At 43.7% G+C, this 20,150-nt stretch overlaps 1 protein-coding gene across 1 annotated transcript; it reads left to right on the forward strand.

Annotated features, from left to right (window-relative positions):
• Positions 1-1,638: 1,638 nt before the first annotated feature.
• Positions 1,639-6,698, forward strand: AMIGO2 (adhesion molecule with Ig like domain 2). Its single transcript, XM_065934557.1, has 2 exons — positions 1,639-2,141; positions 2,518-6,698. The coding sequence occupies exon 2, from the start codon at positions 2,581-2,583 to the stop codon at positions 4,144-4,146; it is 1,566 nt and encodes a 521-aa protein (XP_065790629.1). The 5' UTR covers positions 1,639-2,141; positions 2,518-2,580; the 3' UTR covers positions 4,147-6,698.
• The last annotated feature ends 13,452 nt before the right edge of the window (positions 6,699-20,150 follow it).

Consider the following 20,150-nt stretch of genomic DNA (forward strand, 5'->3'; position numbering starts at 1 on the left):
TGTAAAAATGAAGCCCTGGACACTAAGTTTTTTTTTGAGAACCCAAAGAAATGTGGCCTAAACTTTAGAAAATCTCAACCTCCGCCTTTCCCCTGGGAACTTGCAGTAAGAAATGTTTCCTGAAGCATTTCAGACTGTATTATGATAAACTTCAACTCTTCAGAAAACCAAAACTAATCTGAATCAAGCTGCTGTCACCTGAAAAACCTCAATTTACCAGGGTTATATCAGATTCATTCCACAAACAGTCTAGCTAAATTAGTGATGCACACAATTCTATTTACGTTCGATGCTGGCCTAACAGATCTGTGCCACCACATGAATCCATTCATTGACAATGTAAAGGCCAACGCGCAGTAACTCAAGGTGACTCAAGTGTGTGTGTAGCGGGGCCAGGAGTTGGTCGTCCACGTCATCGCTTCTATTTTTCAAGTACTATTACAAGTTATGTGCCCTGCCCCCAGCTGTTTTTTTCTCAAATGGTGCATTTCAATGTCCCTGTCCCTTCTGCTTGGGTTAGTATCTCTTGTCAGGGCAGTAATTTAGTTCTTTAAATCCGGATATAATGTATAAATGGGTCATTTGGCTCAGTTAAACCCCATCATTAAAATTGATCTCCGAATTAAACAAAAATGGATTTTTAATCGAAAAGCTCATCAGCTCCACCCCCTGTCCCCTCACTTTGCCCGGCCTTGTCCACCGAGTCCCGCACCTTTCCTAGGCTAGGTTGCCTCTTGGGAAAGGATGAAGAACCTCGGCAGACACCCCTCCCAGGATCAGTCGTCAGGCGCGAACACATTTTGGAAAAAACAGAAAACAAAAAACGGCTGGCTTTGGGTTGTTTTTTTTTTTTTTTTTGCTTTTAAGCTTAGTACTCTTATCTTTGCCTTCCAGGCGGAAGGTCAGCTCCAACCCTTCTTTCCTGCGCTTCTCCTTCGCGAATGGGGCACGATCCCTGATGCTTCCTCCCGAGTTAGGAAAGGGACCGAACTTCCCCAGGAGGTGCGCAGCGTCCCCGCGGCGCTCTCGTGGTTCCGTTCCCCCAGTAGGAGACCCTGTTGCACCGGAGGGAACGGGCCGGATTTTTCTGCTTACCCCCCGCCCCGCTTGTGAGGGCGGAGACCGAAGCCGGCTTCGGTGTTTGTTTTGCAAACCTGTAAAACCCACTGCACTTAGCGCTGTGCGAGGCCCCTGGGCCTTCGCCCAAAGAAAGGCAGCGATAAGAGGTCAAGGAGCTCAGCGGACTCGGCGGGAGAAAGACGCGACCCACGCGGTCGCGACACGTGGGTCTTCAAGGCTGCGACCTCTCGCTCCCGGGCTGGGCGTGTCTCTTAACCTCCCTCGACCCCACCAGCCCGCGGGTCGGGGCTGGGCTCGCGGATGCGGTTGGAAGCAGTGCGCGAGCGCGTCCTCACCCCGGGGGGCGCGAGCCCGGCCTCCGGTGTGGGTCCCCAGCCCCGCCGCGCGGCCGCTCTCCCGGACCCAGAGGGGCAGGAAGAGGGTGGCGGCGGGGCCGCGGGGTGGGGGTGCGCCGGCCGCCGCTCGGATTGGCTGCACCGTCGCCCCCTCCCCGCGCCGCGCGCCCCCCGCCGCGCGCCCAGCCGGCTCCCGCCCGTAGCCCGGGAGCAGGTTCACGCTGCAAGGAGGAGGCGCAGGGGCGGGACTGGTCTCCCCGCCCCGCACCCGACCCCGAGCGCGCGGGGATAAAACCCGGCCGGTGGCGCCGGGGAGCCGGGGCCCTGCTGCCTCCCGTGAGCGGAGAGGCGGGGCCGGGTCCGATCCGCTTCCCGCGCCCCCGCCCCTCGGACCCGGCTCCAGGAGCCGGGCGCCCCGCGCGTGGGCACGCGACGACCGGATCGCCCAGGCGGTACCTTCAGCCGAGCAATGAAGAGAGCCCGGGAGAACCAACCGGAGCCGGTCGAGACGTTTCCTGCGGCCGGGGTTGCTGCTGCTGCCGCCGAAGCGGCGGCTTGAAACTCCCCAAAGTTGCGAGCCAGCGAGAGGCTGCCGCCCGCCGGGAGCAAAGGGGAAAGGAACTCCTAAGATGCCGGAGTGACAGACAGAGACAGACGGACGCACAGACCTGCAGAAAACACCACGTCGGCGGCCTATCCCCGGAGCCCGTGAGCCGTCCCAGCTCTGTGAGTTGCTTTCTGGACGGGTGGCTTGCTAAATATTTCCCTGTAATTGTTTATAAGACGCGTTTGTTATTTTTGTATCTCCTGGAGAGAGAGAAAAAAAAAACAACCAAACGCAACAACGCAGGGTGCACCTTCAAAAACAATTGAGTTTCTGATAATGAGAAGGTTGTGCCGATAGAGTGGAACTGTAAATGCCTGTAAGCAGGAGTAACCCAGGAAAAATTGGCTTCTAACATAGACTCCCCAGTGTGAAAAAACCCTCCTTTTAAAAAGTTATTGGAAAGAAAGCCAGATATTACTCTTAAGGGTTAACTAGTGCTAGTGAATCTTTTTTTTTTTTTTTTAAACCCCTCTTTAAATATTGATTGTTTACCAGGTTCACTGGTGGGAGGCTGAGCTGGTGGAAAAGGCGCCTGGAAGAGACTCAGAGGCGACCATAATGTCTTTACGTTTACACGCATTGCCCACCCTGCCTGGAGTTGTCAGACCGGGCTGCAAGGAACTGCTGTGTTTGTTGGTTATCACGGTGACTGTGAGCCGAGGCGCCTCCGGGGTGTGCCCCACCGCTTGCATCTGTGCCACTGACATCGTCAGCTGCACCAACAAAAATCTGTCCAGGGTGCCTGGGAACCTCTTCAGGCTGATCAAGAGACTGGATCTGAGTTACAACAGAATTGGGCTTCTGGATTCTGAGTGGATTCCAGTATCGTTGGTAAAGCTGAACACCCTCATTATTCGGCACAACAACATCACGAGCATTTCCACGGACAGTTTTTCCACCACTCCAAATCTGAAGTGTCTTGACTTGTCATCCAACAAGCTGAAGACCGTGAAAAGTGCAGTGTTCCAAGAGCTGAAGGTTCTGGAAGTGCTCCTGCTTTACAACAATCACATTTCCTATCTGGATCCTTCGGCGTTTGGAGGGCTCTCCCAACTGCAAAAACTGTACTTAAGTGGAAACTTTCTCACGCAGTTTCCCATGGATTTGTATGTTGGAAGGTTCAAGCTGGCAGAACTGATGTTTCTAGATGTTTCTTATAACCGGATCTCCTCTTTGCCAATGCATCATATAAATTTAGTGCCAGGAAAGCAACTGAGAGGTATCTTCCTTCATGGAAACCCCTTTGTCTGTGACTGTTCCCTCTACTCCTTGCTGATCTTTTGGTACCGTAGGCACTTCAGCTCAGTGATGGATTTTAAGAATGATTATACCTGTCGCCTGTGGTCTGACACTAGGCACTTCCATCAGGTGCTTCTGCTCCAGGATAGCTTCCTGAACTGCTCTGACAGTATCATCAATGGTTCCTTCCGTGCCCTGGGCTTTATTCACGAGGCTCAGGTCGGGGAAAGGCTGATGGTCCACTGTGATGGCAAGACTGGTAGGGCAAATACCGATTTCATGTGGGTCGGTCCAGATAACAGAGTGCTGGGGCCCGGCAAAGAGATGGAAAACTTCCATGTGTTTCCCAATGGAAGCCTGGTTATAGAAAGTCCTCGTTTTGAGGATGCTGGAGTGTATTCCTGTGTTGCAATGAATCGACAACGTCTGTTAAATGAAACTGTGGATGTCACAATAAACGTGAGCAATTTCACCATAAACAAATCCCATGCGCACGAGGCATTTAACACAGCGTTTACCACTCTTGCAGCCTGCGTGGCCAGCATTGTTTTGGTACTTCTGTACCTCTATCTGACACCGTGTCCCTGCAAGTGCAAACCCAAGAGACGAAAAAATATGCTAAACCAAAGCAATGTCCACGCATCTATTCTCACTCCCTGCCCTGATAGCGAGGCCCCCACTGATGAACGGAAGGCAGGGGCCGGGAAAAGAGTAGTGTTTTTGGAACCCCTGAAGGATACTGCAACAGGGCAGAATGGGAAGGTCAGGCTCTTTCCCAGCGAAACGGTCATAGCTGAGGGCATCTTAAAGTCCACGAGGGTGAAATCCGACTCAGATTCGGTCAATTCAGTGTTTTCAGACACACCCTTTGTGGCGTCCACTTAATTTTGTGCCTGTGTTTGTACTATGTAGTGATTGAATCTCTTTATATTCAACTTTGTGTGTGGTCTGCAAGAATAAACAGCACGGCAGAAATGGGGTTGTTCTGTGTTTCAGAAATAAAACCAAAGGGTCTCTTTCACTGGTTCATAGGAAATGTGGTAAAGCACTTAGGTTCATGCCAGAGAAAGATGAAGTTGTATTTCAGAGTTTAAGTTCTAGATAATACCTTCATCTTTAGCACCACTGATAATTTCAAAGCTGGCCTGGAGGCGATGTGACTGACACTGTCCTTTCACTCAGGATTCTTGAAAGAAAAGCTAAATTTTAGGTATTAGAGATTTTACTAACTTATTGGGACCAAAGTTGAGTTATGTTAAAGAAAAGTGTTCATTTTTAAAAGATGCAGAAGGAAGAACCAGCAGCAGCTGTTTATAAAGCACAAAGTAAAGTTAGATTTGGGGATACTTCAGTTCATGTTATCATTGCAGACCAGAGTAAATAGACAGTCGTGATCAAATTTGCTGAGCAGTGCCACATCGCATATGGTGTTAGAGAAATAGTACAGTAAAGGTACATTTGTTTGACTGTCTTCTTTCCATTCTGTACATCTCCTATCCTTGTACAAAAGATCTTATTGAAAGTTTAAAGCCATCATTACTTGTTGCCATAAATATGTAGGTGTCAATGCCAAAATGTCTGAGTAACTTCAGCGTTTGTTCTAGGAGACTAGTTATTTGTCTATATGCTTGTGTGTGTATAAGTCTCAAATTATATAAACTGTTAAAGAGATGCCACTATATTGTACTTTGGACATTTGAATTCATGTAAATACATGTGTTCTGCGACTTGATGTTCTGTTTTACTTGGATATTTAAAAATATAAATCTCAGATGTTTTATGTGATCTGATTGTGCTGCTTTGTGTTAAGCACCGTCTATTGCAAATTACTCTCCAAATTTCTTATACAGTATAGAGGTTTTTTAAAGAGGGAAAAAAGGCTACGGAGTGTCCTACCCAGTGTATACCTTCAGTATCCCATTTTACCTGATACCATTATGCACTTCAGCCAGGTTTGAATGTCACTTAAACTCTGAATTTGGTACATGTAGGAGCCTCCTTATTCCCATCTCTACTGTGAGATAATCAGCTACCCACTTTGGACCTAGGTTTTCTCAGCTATGAAATGAGATTTCAGAGGTTCCTTCCCACCCTGGAAGTGATGACTTCCTGGTGGTCTTAGCTCCATCACAGACTTGCACTGGCTTTCTGAAAATACACCACATACTGATAGAGGACAGGAATGGGATTAGGACAGACTAATGTAGTACTAGCTTAGGTCTGAAGGACTATGATTTTGGATTATCAAGTCCAGCTGCTTTACTTTCTCAGGGATAAATGAAACCCAGAGAGGACTGTGGGTTGTCTAAGGCCACACAGTGAGTTAGTGACAGGGATTCAAAGAGAGCTCAGTTTCCAGGTTCTTCTGGTGAAGATAACAGAGTCAAAAAGTGGCTATATTTTAATGATAAGGATGGTGAAATAGCCAAAGAATGAGGCAAAACAGTGGTCAGAAAAAGACAAAGGAGAATGAATCAGGGATGTGTTGTCACCGGGGCTGAGAGAGAAGATAATTAAAAGATGGAGGTAGGCCACAGTAACAAGTATTTGGAGAACTGGAGAATGAGATGAGGAGGGAAGACTGACTTTGGTAATGGTGGTTTTGGGGGAACAGTGGATCCTTGGTGACAGCTTGGCAAGTGCCAGGCCAAGCACCTAGTGGCAGATACTGGTCAGCTGTGGGTTAAGGAGTGGGCGAGTGGTCAGGATGTGTGCATAGGAAATAGGATAGGATGTTACCTGTTGCTCAGTTGACTTGACAGTTTCTTATTTCCTAGTTGGTGTTGAAAACACTGCCTATACCTTTAAAACATAGACCTCACCTGTTCGATAAGATCCTTCAGTCCCAAGGATATTACAGGAAAACATTTGATTCCAGTTCCTGCCATTTAAGAAATTAGGAAGAATTCTGTGATCTCTGTGATCCTTAAAATTGTTACTCTTTCTTCATTCATATTTGGATGAAGAGATGCTGTGGTTCATTCAGGGTCACACAGGGAGTCAGGACACAGGGGGAAACTCCTGAACCACAGACACTTCAGCAGGGGGAAGGGCTGCCTCCAGGGGCCATGATCACCAGGATGCTGAGTGTGAAAGAACATGGCCAGCAGTGGGGTTGCAGAAGATCTCTGAGTTCAGCCTTTTCTGGGCCAGATCTCTAGGGTCTTTCAACTCTCAAACCCTTGATCCTAGGAAATGCATGTTGCCTTTGGCAAGGGACCATGGTCAGTGCTGGCAGTGGGGAGTTTGGAGAGCCTGATTTTGGCTGGTCCTAATCCTGATTCTTGGTTAAAGGATGAGCTGAACTGAGATCAAAACTAACGTATTTACAACTCAAAAAAACAGGCATATATACATATACATGTGTATATATATGGATGTATGTATGTAAAACTGAATCACTTTGCTGTCATCTGAAACTAACACAACATTGTAAATGAGCTATATTTCAATAAAAAATAATGCAAAAGCAAATCCTGAATGCTGCAAAGCAAAGCTTTGTTTTGGACTGAAATATGGAGGCATGGTGATGTAAAAGCATAGAACTGAATGCTATGCTGTGAAATTTTAACTTCTTAAGTGTATCTTTTCTTTTTTGGTGGGGTGGGGAGGGTAGAAGCCTGGGGGCTTCCCAGGTGACACTAGTGGTAAAGAACCTGCCTGCCAATGCAGGAGACATGAGACTCGGGTTTGATCCCTGGGTCAGGAAGATCCCCTGGAGCGGGCATGGCAACCCACTCTAGTATTCTTGCCTGGAGAATCCCATGGACAGAGAAGCCTGGTGGGCTATAGTCTGTAGGATTGCAAAGAGTCATGTCTGACTCTTTGACATAGCATGCACATAGAAGCCTGATCACATGTATTTTAAATGTAGGAACAGAAGTGATCTGTGCATTATAAATTTGTTTCACTCAAAACTTTTATATAATTTTCCTTCCAAGTAATAATTTGGATTTATGTACCTGGGTTATTCTTTTAAGGTACTTAGTATTTTTTATTACTCAGTTATGAGAGAAGTGGATACTCTGGAAAAATCAAACAAAGATCACATATCTGAAATTTTCCTGGGCTTACAATATTTTTTCACTATAATTATAAGATACTAAGTTGATGATAACACTCTCTATTAACCATGAGTTACATTTTAAAATATACTTTCAAGACCTATTATCTGAACTAATGTCCTAAAACATTAATTTATAGTCGACTTCTGCATGAATCCTCACTGTTTGGCTTAGAGAAATTTAAATATGTTTATTTTAGCTTTAGTTACTTGATTTATTTGCCTGGAAAACACTTTTTTTTGTTTGTTTTGTTTTTCATTTCTCTAAATAAACCTTTTTCTAAAATGTTAATCAGAAGGGGCATAGGTGAAACTTACAGGGGTGGAAACATAAGAGGGACAAGAAGATATGCTATCAGTCCAGATTCTAAAAAGACATCTGATTTGGATCGTCCTGCTAAGCACTGTTAAAACAGTATACAGCCTAAACACCCTCCAATATTGCTGGCTTTTCCTTGGCTATGACTGCTGCTTGCTGATTGTCACCTTTTAGTTTCATCTGCTTTACTGAGCAGTAAGTAGGTCTAAATCAGAGCATCTCCATCGGATCACAGGGGAAAGTTAGATAAACAGGGGTTTCTATTAGCTACCCTCTATACACTCCCCAAACAGAAGTTCTGGTTCAGGCCATCTAGGGTAAGGTCTGCATGTGATTATTTTTTTCCCCCTAAATAATTATGCTTCTACTTATTTTGTTGAAACATACCGCTCCACCGCGCCCCCTTCCCAAAATGAGGCTATAGCAAATAGTGTGTTTGGGGCTAGGTCAAAATACATTATTATTACTTGCTAATAGATTTGTTAATAAAAAGAAGAATTAGTGCACACAAATTCTAATATGTTGAGGAAATGAAAGAGTTTGATTCTCTGTTACTAAATAAACTCTAGAGTAAATTGTTGGCTATAATTTATAATTTATGATTTTCTAAATTATGAAACACAGAGTAATTACTTTGAGATCGGTAGATCTCTGATTCTTTCATTTTTTTAAACTATTTTTGGCTTGAAAGCAGCAACGACAGATCCGGTTCATGACAATGAGCTTTGGGGCTTTCAAGTTTGATTAGATCGTAGTAACGTGAAGACATATCCCAAGGATATCTGAGTGCAGATTTCAGCTTCAGAGAACAAACTTCTTTGTTTTTTTCAGTATATTATTAGAATACTATTTTTAAAAGCGAGTACTGAAATTCTTTTCATTGTTCTCTATACCTCTTTGCCCAAGAACCAGCCCCCAAAGCCATATTTTTTTTTAAATTTTTTATATGAAAGTTAGTGTGGAAAGATGATGGTAGTTCGCCCTTGCAAGTATTATTAGGTGGTAATACATAAAATGTAGAATCCAAAACTCTTATGATAACCTCCTGACTGATTCAGAGGACTGCTTACAGAACCATTATTATTTGTGAATTGATTCCAGAAGGGGTATCCTCTTATAGTGAGGGTCAGAGCAAACAGTATGGAAACACAGATCCTTTTATAAATTGTAAAAGGTGATATATCAATATATGTATATATTAAATATTAAGTTCCCTGCGAAGTGCCAGACATACTGTGAGAGATGGTGCTTATTATTCCTCATCACAGAATCTCTGAAATGGAAAATATTACCACCCCCTTCATTTCAGACAGGAAAAAGAGGCTTAAAAGGGATAAATAATTTTCCCAGGTGACTCAGTTAATAAGTCATTTTCATCATGAAAATCATTTAAAAAATATCTGCACAGAACTCTTAGAGATGTTCTACCAACAGAATAACTACATGATGCACAGGTCATAAGTAAACTTTTATAAAAGTAATTAGCGCTCCCAGCAAATCTGGGAGAAGAATGGAGTGTCGGGATCAGAAATCATTCAAACATAATAAAGGTAGAAATTATTGTTTTTTCCCTTAAAACACAACGTGTCACAAGTAGCAAAATTAGAAGTCCATCTGAAAGGATTTGGTCTCATAGGTGAAACCTCCCCAATCTGCAGGGTCTTTTCATTCTGGTTGCTCTTCACACATGAAATTGCTTAATATGCAAAGCAGATATCTGCTTTATCATTATAACTGACACATTCAAGATTTTTAAATGACTAAGTGCTTAAAATCTTTTTAAAATTAAAAATGGTCCAACTTACAGGACAAAAATATCTGATATAAATGTTCCTGATAATTTATTTTAAATGTCTGGAAGAATGGTGGAGGTAACTCAAACCCAGTAGGGGATATTTTCAACCAATTTTCAAATTAGATTTCTAAAAATTATTAAAAAATTACCATGTAAGGTAGCTTCACCAGCTTACCTGATTAAATTTCTCTTTTGGGTAATATGTCAACAGAGTATCAAATATCAAGAGAATTTTGCACTGTCTATCAGTGTTGGAGGACAGAGGGAACAAAAAGTACCCACCAAACTGAGAAGATATCTTGAGACAGAAAAATGAGGCAGGCTGCTCTATATACAGTGGATTGGTTTTTTTATAGGGTAACTTACTCACAGGGTAGGATCGGAATCCAGCAGGCAACTATGCAGAATCAGAGCCACACTCTGCACCTCCAAGGGGCCACTGAGGCAATTTTGTTGTTAACCCAGGGTATGGAGTAGGTGCTTGGAAACAGGACGTGCTTTCCTCAGTCAAGATTCACAAATGGGTCACTGGTCTCATGGGCGCCAGCAATACGTCAGTGAAGGTTTCCATCATTGTTTGGGGACTAACAGAGCATAGAGGCCACCTGGTCCTAATGATTTTAAACAATGCCTTTTAAACTACAAAGCTCTTGACAACAGGGAAGTGATTTACTGTACAGCACAGTCCTGAGTAGGGTCAAAGAAGGACAGGAGAAGCTGTAAGGACCCTAAGATGGCGTCAGTTATGCTAACAGCCATACTCTAAGATTTTGGTGTCATGGAGTCAAGTGTCATAAGATCAAGGGTCAAACCCTTGATGATGAATGGCCAGTGGTAACCAAGAGAAGATTATTAAGTATTTCTAGGAATTGTGAAGGCCATATGTGCTATATAATAACTACCCTATCCCCTTAAGGAAGATTATAATACAACTGAGATGAAATGCAAAAACCTGAAACAATTCAAGAGTAAGAGTTGATTTGTCTACTAGTGATCAAACTGGCAAATAGGAGATGAGAAATGGATGATAATTAGCAGATTGCTTTACCCAAATGAGCTAATGTGACACAGGCTTGAACCCTAGATAGCCATCCCACAGATGCTCTGAATGTTATCATAACTGGGATCCTTACCCCCAGAAAGGTCATACCTTAAGGAAGTGGTTCAAACTAGTTAACAGTATTCTAAATTTTATGTCATAGACTCTATTTGACTGTTCATCTGTTATCATTTGTGATCAAATCTAGAGGAGAAAGAGACTTTAATACTTAACGCTGGTCCTCTATACTCACAGCTCCAAACTTCACCTGCATTACAGTTAGGATGAAGACTCTGAAATGTCCTAGCTATCTTGAGAAATGCGAACGGTTACAATAATAACAGTTTGTATATTTTGTCTTATACCTATGAGAAAGTTATTATTTTTACATCCATTTTACAGTGGGAGAACTGAGGTACAGTGGGAGAACTGAAGCTTAAAATGATTTGTCTAAAGAGCATTGGATCATTGAAAAAGCAAGAGTTCCACAGAAACATCTACTGCTTTATTGACTAAACCAAAGCCTATGACTGTGTGGATCACAATAAACTGTGGAAAATTCTGAAAGAGCTGGGAATACCAGACCACCTGACATGCCTCCTGAGAAATCTGTATTCAAGTCAAGAAGCAATAGTTAGAACCAGACATGGAACAGACTGGTTGGAAATTGGTAACGAAGTACGTCAAGGCTGTATATTGTCACCTTGCTTATTTAACTTATATGCAGAGTACATCATGAGAAATGCTGGGCTGGAGGAAGTACAGGCTGGAATCAAGACTGCCAGGCATAATATCAATAACCTCGGATATGCAGATGACACCACCCTTATGGCAGAAAGTGAAGAAGAACTAAAGAGCCTCTTGATGAAAATGAAAGAGGGGAGTAAAAAGGTTGGCTTAAAGCTCAACATTCAGAAAACTAGATCATGGCATCTGGTTCCATCACTTCATGGCAAATAGATGGGGAAACAATGGAAACAGTGGCTGACTTTATTTTTGAGGGCTCCAAAATCACTGCAGATGGTGATTGCAGCCATGAAATTAAAAGACACTTACTCCTTGGAAGGAAAGTGATGACCAACCTAGACAGCATACTAAAAAGCAGAGACATTACTTTGTTAACAAAGTTCCATCTAGTCAAGGCTATGGTTTTTCCAATAGTCATGTATGGATGTGAGAGTTGGACCATAAAGAAAGCTGAGCACTCAAGAATTGATGTTTTTAAACTGTGGTGTTGGAGAAGACTCTTGAGAGTTCCTTGGACTGCAAGGAGATCCAACCAGTCCATCCTGAAGGAGATCAGTCCTGGGTATTCATTGGAAGGACTGATGTTGAAGCTGAAACTCCCAATAATTTGGCCTCCTGATGTGAAGACCTGACTCATTGGAAAAGACCCTGATGCTGGAAAAGATTGAAGGTGGGAGGAGAGGGGGATGACAGAGGATGAGATGGTTGGATGGCATCGCCGACTTGATGGACATGAGTTTGAGTAAACTCTGGGAGTTGGTGATGGACAGGGAAACCTGGCATGCTGCAGTCCATGAAGTCGCAAAGAGTTGGACACGACTTAGTGACTGAACTGAACTGAAAGAATGTATATTAAGAATCAGAATTTGAATCCAGTTGTCTGGATCCATCCAGAACTCAGCCTCATAATGTCTGTACTGTAATATACTACACTCTACGCTTTCCAGCTCCATAAGAGAGCTTTACTCATCATGTCCCCTTTGCTGCTAAGTCACTTCAGTCGTGTCCGACTCTGTGGGACCCCATAGATGGCAGCCCACCAGGCTCCCCAGTCCCTGGGATTCTCCAGGCAAGAATACTGGAGTGGGTTGCCATTTCCTTCTCTAATGCATGAAAGTGAAAAATGAAAGTGCAGTCGCTCAGTCGTGTCCGACTCTTAGCAACCCCAGGGACTGCAGCCCACCAGGCTCCTCCATCCATGGGATTTTCCAGGCAAGAGTACTGGAGTGGGGTGCCATCGCCTTCTCTGCATGTCCCCTCTGTCCTCCTGCTTATCTGGCCTCAGGTGACCTTTCCTCCAGTGTTCTGGCTCTGCCTTTAAGACTCTGAACCCTTGTCCATCTCTCTGGCACACGCTGCTTTGACCCTTAACCAGTGCTGGGCTTTTATTGTTCTGTCTCTATTCAAATTCCTCATCTTCCTGACCAGATCCTCAGCTGCTCAATGAGATGTCGTCTATCTCTTTATTCAGCATCTAGCCCATGGTAGGTGTTGGCATGTCTTAGCTGTTCAATTATATTCATTCAAAACACGGTATTGAATACCTAATATGTGCCAGTCCCTGAGCTTGACTCAGCGATCAACAACCATCCAGCTGTTCCCAGTGTTTGAAGAGAGGCAGAAACACAGTTTTAATGAGGCAGTTAAAAGGCAGTGCCCAAAGGCAGGGAGGTCAGGGAAGTCTCCTGGAAGAAAGGATACCCCAGCAAAAGTTACAAGGAAGTCTATGATTGGAGAGATCTGGTTAGCTTTCCACAGCTGGACGTATAGACAGGGTGGACGGAAGGACAGTGAAAGTACCCTGGGCCCTGAACGTTCAATCAGCAGCTGAAGGAAACAGCACTGGCGTCCTAGGAAATATCCTGCACTATGCTCTTCAGTACCTCGCTCACTTGGTCCTCTGGATGTGGCCCAGTGTGAACCTTCCTTATTCCAAATTCCACCCTCAATGAACATGTAGCTGCAGCATAGGCCTATTTCATAGTTCTTCAAGAAGGATGCATAGTAAATTGACTCATGTAAAGGCTTATACTGTATTTTACCGGGCTAAAAAGAGTTAGAAATGTTAGCTTCTCTTGTGTAACAATGTGGGCGTAGTATGGTAATGGTGAAATAATGCTACTTAATTCAGTTATCACTCTATAGACCAAGGAATATCTCAGAGCTAATGTTTATCCAAGCCTCACTGTAATTAAATTCACATTGCTAGCCTAGATATTGATTTGACTAAGCTGGTTTAATAAGAGTAAATGATTTGGATGGGAAGAGAGAGAAAGATGCAATTTTCAAGGGAAAAGAAAAAGAAAGACACAACAAACTGGCCTGCAGAATTGAATTACAATTCTGGCTGCTTACTGAGCATTTGTGTGCATTTTTGCCTCAACTCTGCCTGGTTAAATACTTCTCCAAAGCTTTCATGCTTGAATGAGTCTGTCTAGAAGTCTAGACTTCAAGAGCTATGCACAGGATTTTCTTTTCTTTTTTTGTTTTTTCCAACATATTCATTTTTCCAAAGAAAAGGATCTTGCCCGAGGTACAAACATAATGAAAGGTCTGTGATGTGAAAGTCTGAAAGAAGTTGTTTATTTTTTTATGTGTTCTCAAATTTTTAATATTCATACTTAATTACAACCTTAGGGAAGCCTTGAGCTCTCAATCTGACCTACTTCAAATCAGTGGAGAAAACAGTCATATCTCCCCTAAGCAGCCATTTATAATAACTTTGACTCTTTCCTAAAACCCAGAGGAAATGTCTCTCTTGATCCTGGACCAAGTTTGTCAGGAACTATTTGTGTTAATAAATCTTATTCATGTAAGGATTCAATCAAAAAAATCATATCATTAATCATAATATATAATTTGAATAAGGAACTTATAAAGAACCTTAATTAGCTATTAGTGTGAAGTGATTTGAATGACAAATGTGTTACTGCATTTTTTTTCTTGTTTAATTGGTCAGTGTTACACATCTTAGGTATTTGGCAGAATTTTGGAAAATGAAATTATATGCAGCCCCGTAGAGGATCTGGGGTGTCCATAAGGAAGTCGGTGTAGGTATTGCTGTTTTCAGTTCAGTTCAGTCACTCAGTTGTGTCCAACTCTTTGCAACCCCATGAACTGCAGCACACCAGGCCTCCCTGTCCATCACCAACTCCCAGAGTTTACCCAAACTCATTTCCATTGAGTTTGTGATGTCATCCAACCATCTCATCCTCTGTCTTCCCCTTTTCCTCCTGTCCTCAATCTTTCCCAGCATCAGGGTATTTTCCAATGAGTCAACACTTCACATCAGGTGGCCAAAGTATTGGAGTTTCAGCTTCAACATCAGTCCTTCCAATGAACACCCAGGACTGATCTCCTTCAGGATGGACTGGTTGGATCTCCTTGCAGTCCAAGGAACTCTCAAGAGTCTTCTCCAACACCACAGTTCAAAAGCATCGATTCTTCGGTGCTCAGCTTTCCCTATAGTCCAACTCTAACATCCATACATGACTATTGGAAAAACCATAGCCTTGACTAGATGGAACTTTGTTGACAAAGTAATGTCTCTGCTTTTTAATATGTTGTCTAGGTTGGTCATCACTTTCCTTCCAAGGAGTAAACACCTTTTAATTTCATGGCTGCAATCACCATCTGCAGTGATTTTGGAGCCCCCAAAAATAAAGTCAGCCACTGTTTCCACCGTTTCCCCATCTATTTGCCATGAAGTGATGGGACCAGATGCCATGATCTTAGTTTTCTGAATGTTGAGCTTTAAGTCAACCTTTTCACTCCCCTGTTTCATTTTCATCAAGAGGCTCTTTAGTTCTTCTTCACTTTCTGCCATAAGGGTGGTGTTATCTGCATATCCGAGGTTATTGATATTATGCCTGGCAGTCTTGATTCCAGCCTGTGCTTCCTCCAGCCCAGCGTTTCTCATGATGTACTCTGCATATGAGTTAAATAAGCAGGGTGACAATATCCAGCCTTGATGTACTTCTTTCCCAATTTGCAACCAGTCTGTTATTCCATGTCTGGTTCTAACTGTTGCTTCCTGACCTGCATATAGATTTCTTCAGAGGCATATCTGGTATTCCCATCTCTTTCACAATTTTCCACAGTTTGCAGTGATCCACACAATCATAGGCTTTGGCATAGTCAATAAAGCAGAAATAGATGTTTCTGTGGAGCTCTCTTGCTTTTTTGATGATCCAGCGGATGTTGGCAATTTGATCTCTGGTTCCTCTGCCTTTTCTAAAACCAGCTTGAACATCTGGAAGTTCACCGTTCACGTATTGCTGAAACCTGACTTGGAGGATTTTGAGCATTACTTTGCTAATGTGTGAGATGAGTACAATTGTGTGGTAGTTTGAGCATTCTTTGGCATTGCCTTTCTTAGGGATTGGAATGAAAACTGGCCTTTCCCAGTCCTGTGGCCACTGCTGAGTTTTCCAAATTTGTTGGCATATTGAGTGCAGCACTTTCATAGCATCATCTTTTAGGATTTGAAATAGCTCAACTGAAATTCCATCACCTCCACTAGCTTTGTTCGTAGTGATGCTTCCTAAGACCCACTTGACTTCACATTCCAGGATATCTGGCTCTAGGTGAGTGATCACACCATCGTGATTATCTGAGTCGTGAAGATCTTTTTTGTACAGTTTTTCTGTGTATTCTTGCCACCTCTTCTTAATATCTTCTGCTTCTGTTAGGTCCATACCATTTCTGTCTTTTATCGAGCCCATCTTTGCATGAAATGTTCCCTTGGTATCTCTAATTTTCTTGAGAGATGTCTAGTCTTTCCCATTCTATTGTTTTCCTCCTTTTCCTTGCATTGATCGCTGAGGAAGGCTTTCTTATCTCTCCTTGCTATTCTTTGGAACTCTGAATTCAAATGGGTATATCTTTCCTTTTCTTCTTTGCTTTTCTCTTCTTTTCTTTTCACAGCTATTTATAAGGCCTCCTCAGGCAGCCATTTTGTTTTTCTGCATTTCTTTTTCTTGGGGATGGTCTTGTTCTCTGTCTCCTGTACAATGTCACGAACCTCTGTCCATAGCTCATCAGGCACTCTGTCTATCAGATCTAGTCCCTTAAATCTATTTCTCACTTGCACTGTATAATCATAAGGGATTTGATATAGGTCATACCTGAATGGTCTAGTTTCCCAGAAACCCGCCTGACAGTCGGGAGACTCAAGAGACTAGAGTTTGATCCCTTGGTTGGGAAGAACCCCTGGAGTAGGAAATGGCAACCCCCTCTTGTATTGTTGCCTGGAAAATTCCACGGGCAGAGGAGCCTGGTGGGCTCCAGTCCATGGGTCCGAAAAGAGTCAGATATGACTGACTACGTATTGCCTGCCTATCGTGTTGAGGTGGCTGACTAACTCCCCTGCTATTTGTCACTGAGAGTATTCTCTATTTCTGTTCAGTTTGCAGTACCACACACTTGGGGAGAAAGGAGAGGCATCTAGCAGTGTCAGACATCCCATACATCTCTTGAATTTAGGGCCGTTGCCAGGATTCCTGCCAGGCAACGAAGCCTCTTCCCACAGAGTCCTAAAGATTTAGAGGAGATGGCGGCAGAGGCATTTATGGGAAGTTTTTCCTGGCTATGTTTTCATCGCCTCTATTTATTTTTGGAGAATGCTTGGAACATGTGTTTTTATTTGCTATCAGACCACGTTAAAGATACTCTACTTTGGAAACTTGCCCTCCAGCCCCACTCCACTCTGTCTCTCTTAAAGGCATTCTTGACCCCTGGAAAGTGCCAGGTGTGGAGCACTTTACTATCTATGGGCATTCCCACGCAATGTGTTTGTATTTGACCTAGAAATGCTTTCTGGGTGGTTGCATAAATGTGATTCTTCCCATAGTCTTTCTCATTTCAGTCAAAGGCAACCCCATCCTTCAAATTGCTCAGGCCCCAAACTTGGTGTCATGTTTGATTCCTCTTTGCTTTCATATCATAAATCAGCGTTCCCCAACCTTTTTGGCACCAGAGACCAGTTTTGTGGAAGACAATTTTTCCATGGACCCCAAGTAAAGTGGCTCAGATAGTAAAGAATCTATCTGCAATGCAGGAGATTGGGGTTTGATCCCTGGATCAGGAAGATTCCCCTGGAGGAGGAAATGGCAACCCAATCCAGGATTCTTGTCTGAGAAATCTCATGGAGAGAGGAGTCTGGCAGGTTACAGTCCATGGGGTTACAAAGGGTTGAACACGATTGAGTGTTCAACTCATCCCCCATGGGTGGGGGATGGAGGATGATATCAGGATGATTCGAGCATATTACATTTATTGTGACTTTATTTCTATTATTATCATATTATGATAATTTGTTAATGCCAGCGATGGGGAGTGGCTGTAAATGCAGATGAGGCTTTACTTTCTTACTTCTTGCTGTGGGGCCTGGTTTCTAACTGGTTCTGGGGATTGGGGACTCTTTCCCTATATTTATAACATCAGCGGAAAAATGCCCTTGGCTCCACCTTCAGAAATAGCTGGAGGAATCTGACCTCTTCTCATCACCTGCACCCCATCCTCACCCCAGCACCCTCACTTGATCATTATTGTACCCCACCCCCATCTCCCCACTCCCACCTTGTCTTCCTGCCTTGTCTGTTCTTAAAACTTCAGGCCACTGTGACCCTTCTGAATCATAAGCCAGCTCCTGTCCTTCCTCTGAACTCAGTGTGGCTCAAGCCCTGACTGCTGGAGGCACACGTGGGGACATGGAAAACGCTCTCAGGCCTGGGCTCCATCTATGGAGACTTGGATTCGCTTGGTTTTATTTTTTATTTTCTTTTATTTTTTTGATTCGCTTGGTTTTAAAAGTTCCACAGGTGACTGCAGAGCCATGGCTGAATCCTCAGGAAGATCTTCCAGCCTTCCCCGCCCTCTGCCAGCTCTCTGGCCTCATTTCCACCGCTCTCTCCCACCCTCACTCTCTGCACCCTCTCTTAGGCCTCCCTGCTCACCAAGAATGCTCCCACTTTGTGCTTGGAATTCTCTTCCCAAGTCCTGCCTGACTGGCTTTGTTTGCCTCATCCAGATCTTCACTCAAATGTCACCTAAGCGAGGCCTCTGACCGGTTGATTTATTTATTTATTTATTTTCATTTATTTTTATTAGTTGGAGGCGAATTACTTTACAATATTGTAGTGGTTTTTGCCATACATTGACATGAATCAGCCATGGATTTACATGTGTTCCCCATCCCGATCCCCCCTCCCACCTGACCAGTTGATTTAAAATCAGATCCCCTGGACTGCCCAAGCCCACCCTCCCTCTCCCTCTCTCCTGTTTTATTTTCCTGCCTTGCCTTCATCACCAGCTGACATCCCTTGTATTTTGATTGTTACTATGGAGTTCCACGAGGGCAGGAATTTTTAGCAGGTTTTTTGTTTTTTTTTTTTTGGAGTTGTGTTCCTGGTGCCCAGAATAGCAGAAATAAATATTTGCAAATAAATATTCAATGAGTGAAACACATGCAGGAAGGCGCTGTAAGGCTGCCCACCGAGGTGAGGAAAGGCCAGGACAGGCAAACGGTGCTGACGACGATTGGCTTCCCTGAGGCACGCTTTCTATTTTGTCCCACAGTTTGTGACCTTCTTCTTCACCCCCAAAAGAGCACGAGAAAGGCTTGGCCATATTACATCCAAGTCCCATTTCAGATATTTTCCTTTTATTTAAGGCATCCTGTTTGGTGTTTACAGAACGATGTCCCGCTGGGCGCAGGAGAAGCAGGAAGCAAGCCTGTCTCTTCTCAGCACCTTCTGACCGGGTGAGTGATGCCAATTAGTGGTGTGTCAAGGGCCTGAAAAGAATCAGACTGGGCTTAAAAGGGATCAGGCAGTAAGCCTGACACAGATTTAATAAGCTGTCTCCTACCTTTGGAGCAGGTTTTTAAAAAAATTTTTTTTGAACCTACTTCCATCAAGAGGCATCCCGACTACTTTGGTGGATACACAGCAGAGATGCTATACTTACTAAGTGACTCCCGAGTGCAGTCGAAGATGACCTCTGGGGGGGTCATGTGGTCCAACAGGCCAATTAACTCTTCTCCTTGTCAATACAGGGAAACTTCCCGCAACTCCCATGGCAACGTATTTTCTGCATTAATTCCTGGTATGAGCAGAAAGTTACCTTACCACAGAGAACACCAGGCAAAAGGAGAAACCTGAAAGGCGTGGGGTGGGTGACACGAGGCTTGATCACTCAGAAAACCCGCCTATTCCAGGGGACGGTCAACTGTGTGGTGGCGGATGGGAGGTGGTGAACTTGAAACACAAGATGACCTTGATGATCAAAGATGGGGCTGGGCCAGTGGCTGCCCAGGGTATGTCGCCCCTGCGCAGTGACCCCTCCTCCGTCAGTGTCTTCCAGAATCTCTCCTCCTTCCTTCTCTGCCTGGACTCTTCTTTCTGCTCCATTGAGAGTTTGTGTAATACTAAAACCGAGAGAGCAGAGGCCTGTGCACTGCTTTTGGGAGATGATTACTTCTCTTGCCATTTTATACTCTATATTGTTAAAGCACTTTTTTCAGGTCTGTGCCATGTCATCAACTTAATTTCTGGTTATTAATACTAACATTGAGGAATAAGCAATGATGATCCAAAATGAATAGCTAACATTTGGTGAGCACTCGCCAAAGCACAGCCACTTTTTAAAGTGATTTCCAGGTAATCCTCCTAACGACTTCTGAGTTAGGGATTACTTTGAAAGCCCCTGGCCAGGTCTCAGACTGAAGCACAGAAATTTAGAAACTTGCCGAAGGTCATCCAGCGGGTCAAGGGTAGAGCCAGTGCTCATACACATTTCATTTAATCTAGGCAACGCCACACTGAAGTAAGCACTGTGAAGCCATCTTACCTAGGAGAAAATTGAAAGAAGTGAATTACTCACCCAAGGCCATATGGCTATTAACTAAGAAGTTAAGATCCGAACC

Source organism: Muntiacus reevesi, chromosome 4 (assembly GCF_963930625.1).
Source record: "Muntiacus reevesi chromosome 4, mMunRee1.1, whole genome shotgun sequence".
In the NCBI taxonomy this organism is placed as follows: Eukaryota; Metazoa; Chordata; class Mammalia; order Artiodactyla; family Cervidae; genus Muntiacus; species Muntiacus reevesi.

Coding starts and splice junctions, on each gene's coding strand:
- AMIGO2 (XM_065934557.1), top strand. CDS start 2,581: ATGTCTTTACGTTTACACGCATTGCCCACCCTGCCTGGAGTTGTCAGA.